Source organism: Eupeodes corollae, chromosome 1 (genome assembly GCF_945859685.1).
Source record: "Eupeodes corollae chromosome 1, idEupCoro1.1, whole genome shotgun sequence".
Taxonomy (NCBI): domain Eukaryota; kingdom Metazoa; phylum Arthropoda; class Insecta; order Diptera; family Syrphidae; genus Eupeodes; species Eupeodes corollae.
This window is the reverse complement of record NC_079147.1, coordinates 154,205,988-154,217,997: the sequence shown is the minus strand read 5'-3', so window position 1 is coordinate 154,217,997 and position 12,010 is coordinate 154,205,988. Positions and strand designations below refer to the sequence as shown.

The following is a 12,010-nucleotide window of genomic DNA, read 5'->3' as shown; positions in this document are numbered from 1 at the left end:
TATGCTGCTTTATAATTTTTATTTTTGAAAATGAGCGCTCTGCAATGCAATTTGGTACCATAAAAACGAAATACATTCTCAATGCAATTTCGAGGATTGGGAATGTAGATTTGAAATTTTGATTTTCGAGAATTTTGTAGTAAAATAGTTCCGGCGAACGATCTGTTGCATAGTCCTTTTCCTTTTTGTATGAGTCAATCAAAGACACAAATTGAACCAACTTATTACCAAGACTAGGCTCTAAATCATCCGGACACACTTTCATATCCTCGACGTGATTCAGGAATCCAAATCTCGAACGTACAGCTTCATAGGCATGCAATCTTTCAGTAAGAGAAACTCGTAATTGAGCGGATTCAACATCACATTTCTCGTTCTAGTGCGGGTGCGTGACTGTACATATTCATCAGTATGGGATATTTTTTTGGCTGCTTCCTTTTATTTATCAAAATCATTTCGTTTAGATTCCACGAACGATTTCAATGGTTCTAGTGTACGCATTGCCGATTCAAGAATAATTTTCGCGTCTTGCGACATCTTGTTTGTAGCGTTGAATCGCTCCAAGATATCGTTCCAAAGTGTTGCAAACAAAGCAGTTTCGAGATCAGCTGTAGAAGGTGCGTTGCTTCATTCCCCACGAAGTCTTTTTGTGCTTCATTGGAAGATATGCTGGTTAGAGCTTATTCGATTTCCGAATAGCCGTTGACTCAGGCTTTCGTAGCTTCAGCTCTACTAGACCAACGAGTGTCGCTGAGCTTTTTCAAGACTAAAAACTAGCCGTTTTTCTTCCCCGATAATCAGAATTCGATGTCGCTCTATACTCACTGTGAAAAACGTGTACAAATTCTCATTTTTCCAAGCCTCCATTGTGGGGACCCCCGGGCTTTCGCTCCAGTTGCCCTCCCTTAAATCCGGCTCTGACTGTACTTCTTTCCCAGTTTATTGTCTTAAGGATAGTGCAGGTTCTCAGCAGGTAAAATACATTTTCCGTTTCTCTGAGATTACAAAGGGTTCACATTGGGTTTTCTTCTGAACCATACGGTCGATAGTTTAAACGAAGTAGTTTACTTCGGGTTTTGAAAACCGTACAGATTCGGTGTATCGGTCGTCAAAATAGTTTTAAAGGTAATAAATAGGTAAAGGTTGTAATAAATAAGTTTGTAGATGCTTCGGGTCTCAATTCGTTGGGCCAATTCTATATAGTTTGACAAACTTGCATGTTCGATCTTTCCCGGTATTTCATATTATCTTTCATCCCAAGTCTTCAAACTTCTTCAAAAATGCTATTTTTGCAGTAGTAGTTGCTTCGCAACCGAATGGTGGTTTCCAAATAACATTACTTCTTCAATTTAAGTGAGATGAAGTTTCAGCAAACAGATATGGAGTTAAGAAATACCAGGCTCTAAAAATGAAACGTTTTCTTGATGAAGTATCTTAATAGTTGTACCTCCTCTTACTGCAAGTATCCCCAACCGTTTGTCGTATCACATGGTCGACCTCATCATCGCTTCAAAGAGCTTTTATTTGGCACTTGGGGCAGCATGTTTTTACCAAGAACACCCTTTCAATTACAATTAATGGCGTTTTTGGATTCCTAATTGAAATACTAATTTGCCCCGCAGATGCTTTTTAAAGGAAAACTTAGGTGTAATTACAACTCCAAGGTACTTATACTCCTTAATCAGTTCTAGTTCCGTGTTTTCTCAGGTCCTAGGTAAGATTGACACCCAAATAGATAAAAATACATATGTATAGGAAAGCGTTAAGACTAAAAATAATTTGTAAGGGCTTAAAGATATCTTTATGTACACGAATAAATCTGTTCAGCTACAAAGTATAATAATTAAGGTACATACATAAATCTATTGTTTCTACATCATTGAAATCAAATGATTGCCATTTATATTTACGTGGAAATGTAATGTATACATTATACAAACATAGGTTAGGTATGTATGTAACTATCAGCTTCTTGTTCATTAAGCTAAAAAAGTTTGCTTCTATGAAAAGAGAAAGGTTAAACCTTGCTTTTTTCAAATATAAGTAACATAATTATCTATCCAGGTTTTCAGAATAAAAGTGACACCTGGGAAAGTTAAAAGGATATATTAAATATTAATGATGATTAAACAATACTTTAAATCCCCCATTGGAAGTTATTGTGATCAGCCCGATTTGTCAAATTTAAAATGTTGACATTTATCGACAGGTCGAGATCCTTAGAAACAAAATTTATGTTTTTTAGTGAGAATTTGTTGTATGCTTGTGTAGTTATGCATGTGTATGTATGTATGTACGTTCGGAATACCTATTTTCCTTGAAAATATGTCAAAAACAAACAAGGATATCGAGTTAAAAAGAACTTCCTGATGTATTCAAAAAATCTGTTTAAAAATACTTCCTGTATTTTAAGACTTAAAATTGTAAAAATGTAAACGCCGTTTGGTTTTTCAAAAAGGCCTTCATTTTACAAAAATTTTATTTGAAAATCGTAAGAGTGCTTTTTTTTATTTATAAAATTTTAATTTCAGTTTAAAAATATTTTTGATATACTGTTACTCAAAACTTATTTATATACTTTTTAAATTTCAACTTCCTGAGAAAATGAGGACCCACTTTCAAGACATCAACTTTCGAAATAAAAGTAAAATCTTTTTGTTTTTTTAATCAAAAATAAAAACAATGACATTTTTGATACTTCAATATTTTTGAGATAGTTGTTCACAAAAAAAAAAAATTAATCGGTTGATTAGCTCTTGAGAAAACTTAAGAGCACAATTACGGTTCTATGGGGTGAAGCCTTTTGGAGCAATACTCAAATATTTTTTGATAAGAAATTCGATTTTATATTTTGTTTCAAAGCAATATGATATGGAGGAATGAAAACTTAATTGATCAATTAAATTTTATCAAACGCATTGCAAAGTCATAGCAAATAATACAATAGAAATAAATCAATAGCTAAAAACACCTTTGATTCAAAAAAACATAAAACTACTACTGCTATAAATAAATATCTTCAGAATAAAGATACTGACAACTTATTGCATGTTAAACAAACTAAAGGGCTATTTTTTAAAAGCTGTAGGAAAGTTAAAAAAGTCGATAGAACAATCCATAAAATTTAATGTTTGAAGATTATTTCATGCAAATGTTGACCTTGACTGCGCCTCAAATGGTCCATTCGGTTAGTCCAATTTTGGCATACTCTTTCCAACATTTCGGCCTTCAATGTTGTCTTACAATGCGTCAGTTGTAGCGGGCTTGTATGTATATAGACATCAGCTTAAACAGAGCCCCACAAAAAATAGACTAAAGGCGTTAAATTGCACGATATAGGCGGCCAATTGACCGGTCCCGAATGCGAAATAAAATGTTCACTGAATTCGTCTCCCAATAAGTCCATTGTTGCTCGTGCTGTGTGGCATGTGGTGCCACATGTCATGCAAATTTGGATATCATCTGACGGTACCGCTCACCATTCACAGTTAGTTACGATTTGCATCATCATTGCAGCAGTACAGTCCAATGATGCAACCAGCCCATAAACCGCATCAACTATGACTTTTTAACTTCCCATAGGTAGTTATTGTAATGGTTCCGATTTGTCAAACTGATAATTTTGACATTTCTCGTAGTTTCAAAGTCCCTAGAGTCGAAATAAAATATTTTTAGAAAGATGTCTGTGCGTGCGTACCTACGTACGGTCGTACGTTCGCGACGTTTTTTTCATCGTCCATAGCTCAAGAACCAGAAGAGATATCGATTTCAAATAAATTTTGTTATACAGATAATAAGGCAGAAACGGCTCTTAAAAAAATTGCGTGGGTTGTTTTTTTACCATAGCAGTTTGAAAAAAAGGTGAACATTTTGGTTAACCCTAATTAATATTTTACGAACCAAAAATGCTAGAGACTTGAATTACATTTTATATTATATATGGTAACGTGATATCAAAGAAGAATATTTTTTGAAAAAAAAATCCATTTAACGGGTTTTTTTATAAATAAAAAGTAACTGAAAAAATGTGTCACCTAAAAAATTTTACGACTTAAATATGATTTTATCTCCAAAACAATTTTTCACAACGAAGAATAATGTTTTTGATAACTGATAAAATTTTGGGAAAAATCGAATTGACAATTTTTTTTTTATAAAAAATAAAAACCTAAAAAAATAATAAAAGTTGGTAAAAATAGATTTTCGACTCAAATATCTTTTCAAAAATTGTAGATATTGGCTTTAAATTACTTTATCTTTCAAAAAATATTGTTGTTGACATTCCGTACAATTTTTAAAAAAATCGAATTTACAGTTTATTTTACAAAAAATAAAACTCTAAAAAAAAAAACAATAATAAAACTTGGTACAAATTTACCGTCGACTCAAATAGCTTTTCAAAAATTAAAAATATTGGCTTCAAACTTATTTTATTGGAAGTTATCAGTATGGGTCGCATCCCAGCCTCTTTTTCTTTATGCATTAGTAGCTTTTGCAATGCTTCTGGGTAGTATTCACTCCATAATCGACAATTCTACTGCCTATTGAGCCAAAAATGAGCTTCGCCGCTGAAAAAAATTTAAATTGAAGAAGCGCGCGGTGAACTTTCTTAACACGCAGCTTGATAATAAAATTAAATAATTCGCAAGCGTTGTTCGTTTGTAAGACGATTCATGGTTAAATAATAGGCCAAACTGAAGATGTTTGACAGTAAAACAAAGCACGAAACGTGCGTCAGCTTTTTAAACCAGTGTTGCCAAAAGGATAAAAGCTAACAAATCGCCCTTTATTTCTGTTTACTTATCTTAAATAACTTTTAATTAATTGTGTTTTTTATATAATTAAAAGGTCCTACCAAAAATACTACTAACCCAATTAAAAGTTTAAAATGTCTTGATAGAAAATAGCTTAAACTTTAATTTTTTAACAGTATACATTTTTTCAAATTCTTTTGGATAGTGGTATACTAAAAACAGTGAATCGTATCCCAAGTAAAAAGGTTTGCCTTCTATAAAAAGGATCTAGCTTGAAATGCTGGTTTTAATAGAATTTTCTATAAAGTTTTTTTTTACAAAATATTTAACTTTGTGCAGTGCTGAAAAGAATATTAAGTTAGAAGTTTTAGTTTATCATACTCGTACATCTTCATATACATATATGCATCTCATAACATAAGCAATAACTTAAATAAAAAAAAAAACTATTTCATTAAGAATTGTTCTATACATAAGATTCGACAAAACATTCCTCAGTTTATTTCCTACCTTGTGTAGTATAGTCAAAGTACACACACTTCTGTTTAACTAAACTCTAAGCTTTTTCCTCAATACCGCCTCCCTCTACTTCTACTGAGTCAAACCTAAAGTAATGCCAAGTAAATTTCATTAAATAAAAATTAGAAAATTATGTCATATTTCTAACATACTAATTACAATATTTGTAATTTATGTACCTATACATACATACTCGTACATACAGAACTGAACATTAACATGCAAAACAAAATTACCAATTTTAATGAAGAAATACATACATGTACAATTGTACATTTCTAAAATGTTGCTATGTACTACGTAAATGTGTATAGATTCACAAAACATACTAATTTGCCTAGAAACCTAGAATGTTATCTAAAATATAAACTTTATTAAGCTAATTAACCAAAGCTTGTACAAAAAAGAAATTATTTTAAATAAGTATGAGATATTCAAAATTACATTTTTGTTATGTTAACAATTTAAAACAAAAAGAGTTTACTAAATTGATACAGTGAAGTTAAAGGAGTATAGTTACTTTTACTTGCAAAAAGGGTAGGAATGAAATCCATAGATCAAGTTTTAGAGACGTAAAATAATCGAACTTACCTTATTCTGTTTGTCTGTTCAGCAAGACCTAAAACAAAACGAAATAAATCTTTTAAAATTGTGTTATTTACTTCTGTGTTTTAAAGTATTGTAAATTATATTTTCATGCAAAGAATTAAAACTCATTAAGGCAAATAGTTTTTGTACTCCATACCATCATTTTATCAAAAAAATAGTTGCATCAATGAAAAATATGGTATTGACTTTTCTTGGGAAATTTTTGTAATCGGTCCGATTTGTCGAATTGAAAATTTTGACATTTCTCGACGTTTCAAGGTCCCTAGAGTCGAAATAAAAGATTTTTAGAGATGTATGTGCCTGACGTACGTTGCACTTTAAGTTTAAATAAAATAATTCCGTCGCTAAGTTGGTAAAAAGCTTTAAAAAAGTCAGTGTATATACAGTCAACTTCATAACCTTGTTTTAAAGCGTTTGAGAATATTAGGAGAATTGTTACGGTTGATCTTTTTTTCACAAAACCATGTTGCTTTTCGCAAATGAGATTCTTTCTAAAAAATGCTACACTTTCACAAACAATTTGTTCAAATACTTTAGGAATGCAAGAAAGCTTTGCAATGGGCCTGTAGTTGCTTATATCCGACTTGTTACCTTTCTTGAAAATTGGTGTTAAAAAACAACTTCGTCCATATGCTGGAAAATTTTCCTGTTTTTAGAGAAAGTTTGAAAAAGAACGTAAGGGATTCAACTAAGGCATTACTACACTTTTCGGGGGAATACCATCGGGACCGGCTGAGCAGTCATTAATCAATGCAGATAAAAGATCAATAACTGTAATCTGTAGCACAGGGATGTCACTACTCACTACTGCTAGTTTGCGAAAAGGAGTGAAGATTATTAAAATATGCTTCATCAACTTCTTCATGGCTATTAACAAATGGAAATGTGTTGCGAAAGCGTAACAGATATCAATCTAATAAAAGGTTCTTGTAAGTGAAGTTAACTGGAAAGTAATCTGATTTTTCTTTAAGTTTAGAAGTTTCTAAAATTTTTTAGGATTCTCTTTTAAAGAGGTGCCCATATCAGTAACATAACTAGCATTTATAAAATTAGAAAGTGATAAAAAGGTTAACATAAAAAGAGAAGTTGATTGGAGATAGAGTTTTGAGATAAGTTTTCTATGCCTTATTTCTTTTGTAAAGTAGTAAATGTAATTCTTTTGTGTACCAAGGGTGGCTTCAGTTTTTATTTCTCGATTTCCTTAAAGGCAGGTACCTTTTTTTTCCAGACAATAATTAAATATCTTATAAAAATTGGAAACTACAACGTCAATATTTGAAAATGCTAAAGTATAAGCAATTCCAGAAATGGTTACGTCGTAAGACAACAACTGGAAATAAGCTCTTATGAAGTCAAAATTAGATAAGCAATCAAAGGAATTATTATGTTCAGTAAGGTGATTAACTTAAGACGGAAAAAATATCCAAGAGGCGAATATATTAGAATATTAGTAATTCTTAATCTTGATTCTAGAACAAGAGTGCTTATAGCGTCATGTCATAAGAAAATACTCAATCGAGAATTCGATTTTTTGAGTTTTTAATACAGCTTTTTTGCAGTAAGTCAGTAAAAAGGATTTTATCGAGAAAAGATAGTTCCAATTGTAAAGAAGAGAGAGAGGCTTCAAGACAAGATAAGAACTTCTAGCAAGCACAGAGTTTTCTCGGCCTATTTTTGGATTTTTTCTTTTATTTTTCATAAACTTTCTGCTCATTAACACCAGAACCTGATTGTGCGAAGAGAAAGTAGAAGGAATTTTGAGCTGAACTTAATCATTAGTCGAAGTGGAACTATTACGCATGATTGGTTGGTTACAGAATATGCATTTAATTTGTAAACTGCAGTATTAAATGACTTCAGTAGCACTTCAAAATCTTTAAAAAGTTTAAAAAAATGTCAGCCTTAAAAGAAGATATTTTAAAAGATAGTTGGTATACGACTGTCAAGTTAGTTTGAAATTTAAAAAACTGAGTATGCAGTTAATCGTAGATTTGTTGTTGTAAATTAGTTGTGCAAAACAAAATTTGTAGTTCGACGCTTAAAAAAAAAGTGGTATGTAGTGCAAGGTTGATATCAAGTTAGCATTACACTTTTTGGTTTTGTTAAAACTAAGTACGCTATTAGTTGACAATGATTTCTTGTAAATTAGTTGGGGAAAGAAAAAAAATTCTTTTAACAAGGTCAGTGTCGCTGTACAGCCCGTCGTTATATCTTCTCCTCCATTCTCTATCTATGCGTACGGGACTAAAAATCATCCGAATAATTTTTCTCTCGAAGCATCCTAAGACGCTCTCTCTTTCTTTGACAGGCTTCACGCCTTAGCACCATAAATAGTGTCTTATAGATGGTGATTTTAGATGCTCGAGAGAGGACTTTACTTCTCAATTGCCTTCTAAGTCCAAAGAACCAGCGATTTCCAAGAGTTATTCTTCCTTTGATTTCAGCGCTGGTGTCGTTGTCTGTGTTAATAGCGTGCCTAGGTAGACAAATTATTTAACTAACTCAAAGTTATAGCTGTCCATGATTACGTTTTATCCAAGACGTTGTTGTTCAGTGTCCTTTTTTGATGACAGCATATGTTTGTTCTTGCCCTCATTGACCAATAAACCCATTTGCTTCCGTAGCAATGCTCAAAAACGCTCCACTGACATCACGCTTTGATCTTCCAATTATGTCAATATCATCTGCGTATCCGAGTAATTGGATGGACCTTTGGAAGATTGTGCCTCTAGTGTTGATGGTTGAGTTTTGCACAATTCTTTCCAGAACGATGTTGAAGAAGTCGCATGACAGTGCATCGCCTTGTCTAAATTTTTTTTTTGACATTAAATGCATCGGTGAGATCTTTTCGGACCTTGATAGAGCGGCGTGCATTCTTCATCGTCATTTCCTCAAACGAATAAGTTTGACAGGGATGCCAAAACTAGACATTGCTCGGTAGAGCTCTTCCCTATAGATGCTGTCATACGCGGCTTTAAAATCGATAAAGAGATGGTGGGTATCGATTTGAAGCTCCTGGGTTTTTTCCAAGATTTGCCGTAGTGTGAATATTTGGTCGATAGTGGACTTTCCTGGTCTGAAGCCACACTGATAAGGACCAATCAGGTTGTTGACGAATGGCTTCAGACGTTCACATAATACAGCAGAAAGGATCTTATATGCAATGTAAAGGAGACTAATGCCTTTGTAGTTGGAGGAATTTAAAAGATCTCCTTTCTTATGTATCGGGCACACTATGCTGAGATTCCACTCCTCGGGCATGCTTTCTTCCGACCATATTTTGCAGATAAGTTGTTGCATGCCTACATCCCTACTAAGTCATCGCCTGCTGCTTTGATTAGTTCGGCAGCGATTCCATCAGCCCCAGCAGCTTTGTTTGACTTAAGTTTAGATATAGCTATCTTCACTTCGCCAAGGTCGGGTAGGCGGAATTGTTGATCTGCTTCGCCTAGGTTGAATGGTTCTATCTCCTTTACAGCAGAATTCGGATCGTCATCACCGTTATATAATTTGGAGAAGTGGTCTTTCCATATTTTCTAACAAAGACTGCGGTTCCACTGATCGCCTTGACAGGCTTCGGTTCGTGGCTGGTACCCTTGGGAGTTTGTTTTTTACTTTTTGGTAAAATTTACGTACCTCATTCCTGTTGTGACATCACATGTTGCCACAGTTTTCAATGCTTAATGCAGGCCGCATAGGACTCCTTAAGAGGTTATTAGAGACTCGATCGGAAAAGGACATGGCAGTCTCTTGCGATTGTAGCCGTCTAACGTCGAATCTTCTCACAGTACTTCCTTGATTTGGCTTGGATCGGGATATCCGTAGCCGTACCTTGGCTACAACGAGGTAGTAGTCCAAGTCAATGTTGGCCTCTCGGAATGTGCGGATATACTGGAGAAGTGTCGTGCGTCGTCCCCTTGTGGATATTGAGATTTGTGAATTGCGTACTAGCTACCAGAACGTCTCGCCCCGCAGCGAAATCGATCAGCCTGAATCCGTTGTAGGAGGTGGTGTCTTCTCTTCCTAGCTTGGCATTACAATCTCATAAGACCATTTTAATATCATAGCCAAGGCACTGCTCATATGTCTTGTCCAAGAGCTCGAAGAATATGTCTTTGCTGTCTCCATCTTTCTCCTCTGTTGGGACATGCGCGCATATGAGGCTTATGTTGGCGATTTTAGTCTTGATGCGGATTGTCGTGATGCGCTTGCTCACACTGCTGAAAGCCAAGACTTTTTGCCTGAGACTGGTTCCAAACATAAATCCACACCCAAAAAGACGCTTTCTTTGTTCACGGTCGCAGTCGCCGTAGCATATATCGCAGTCTTTTAGTTTGCATTTGCCCGGTAGATCGCATCGCACTTATTGGATGGCGATAATATCTGCCTTGCAGTAGTTTAGGGATTCCGATAATTGTTCGGCTGCACGTGGTCTTTTAAAGGAACCTAACATTCAACATTGAATCCATCCGTATCCGAGGCTTGTTGGTGCTTTGCAACTATGAAAGCTTTTACGTGGCGAGGAAGTCACCTCGACGGCACAACCCCCAACCTGGAGGAGAGAGAGAGAGAGAGAGAGGTGCCTTAGTGGAAACACCTCTCCCACCTCTCTTGTTTGCTGCCCCCAACAACTTTCCACTGGGGTTGGAACCCAATCTCCAGTTGAGGTACTAGGCACCCGAAGTCCACCGCGGGGAGGTGAGAGTAGTAGTTGATAGACAGAGGTGGGTTTTGAGAAAAACCTGTTGACGCTTGTGTCCTCTTGAATGCACATGTCTACCATTTGAACATGGACAAGGTTACAATTTGAAAAAAAAAAACAACAAAAATACTAAACACCTTACCGGGGAAATTTTTATTTCAGGCAAAATACAGGAAAAACAACGGTCAAACATAACTCACTACACAAAATTAAAATAGATTAAAATACCATTGAAACACAATTATTTAATATTTATATAAATAACATTCACTTATTCAGCGCAATTAAACACCACTACAAATATTTGGAAACGATTAATAATGGGACAATAAATACAAAGATAGAGCCTACAAAAATCTTAGGTACAAAATTCAACAAAGTTTTATAAGTGTAAGGAAAATAATTGATTTGATTACAAGATGTTACCTGAAGACAATCAAGATGATAAAACCTATTATATTACTTTCTCGGCACTCAATCAATTGTTTATGTTTTTTATGCAAGTTAACTTTAAAAAATCAACAATAACTAGGAACGGCCATATAAAAATCATAACATTTCTTATTTCTTATAATTTCAGATACACTCCACAATATAATGTTGATAAAAGTGAAGAACAAACATCATTAACATATTAATGCATACAAAAAATTACAAAATTAATAATAAAACAAAAGGTACGAGTGAGAATGTTCGACTGTGATCCATAGTATTAAAAGACCAACGCACACAAAGTGCTTATTTAAATCTATACGTAGGTATATCCGGCACCCGGATATAACACTCTATATGCATATATAGCCCAAATATACAAACCTCAGCCTAACAAAAAGTCATTCAGTATAAAATGACAGGATTCTACGAACAAACAGCACCTACAACGCCCCGAAGGAGTCGTATTTCAATCACACAATGGTCCATAATTTGGTTACTCTTAACGTGCCTCTTGAGTCCTGTGCTGCCGGAGGTCATTTACCGAGTAGATCCATTAGGTAAATATATCTTATTCCTTGTATATCTATATAATCTTATATACCTATTTTCTGTATAACTATAAGGTAAATCGTAAGGACTTTGTATATAATTTGAGATTTCATTCATATTAAGATAAAAGACTGTTCAACTGACATATCTTACATCTGACTATATTTGTATGATGTTTATTATCAAATGAACATTTCTAAGCGCATGTCATTAGATTTGAATATAATATATTTCCAAGAAGCTGTTAAAATAGTGTTCCATGGAAAAGATTTAAAAAAAATATATATATTGAATTAAGGCATGGTGTAACTCTTTAGCCTTATCCTTTTAATCGGAAAGGATAAGGGTGGTATTTTTTGTTGTGCTGTGTTGTGTTGTATTTTTTTACAGTAAAAAGCTCTTTTCTCATTTGATACATTTCTTCATCGTGGTTAGCTCTTAT

At 34.1% G+C, this 12,010-nt stretch overlaps 1 protein-coding gene across 1 annotated transcript in view; it reads left to right on the top strand.

Annotated features, from left to right (window-relative positions):
* The window catches only part of LOC129945934 (protein eva-1 homolog C-like), a 351,803-nt gene that overhangs the window by 87,077 nt on the left and 252,716 nt on the right, over positions 1-12,010 (top strand). Inside the window, exon 2 of the mRNA XM_056055917.1 lies at positions 11,165-11,576. Coding sequence (XP_055911892.1) covers positions 11,432-11,576 — 145 coding nt within the window. The 5' untranslated portion in view covers positions 11,165-11,431. The remainder of the gene's footprint in view (positions 1-11,164; positions 11,577-12,010) is intronic.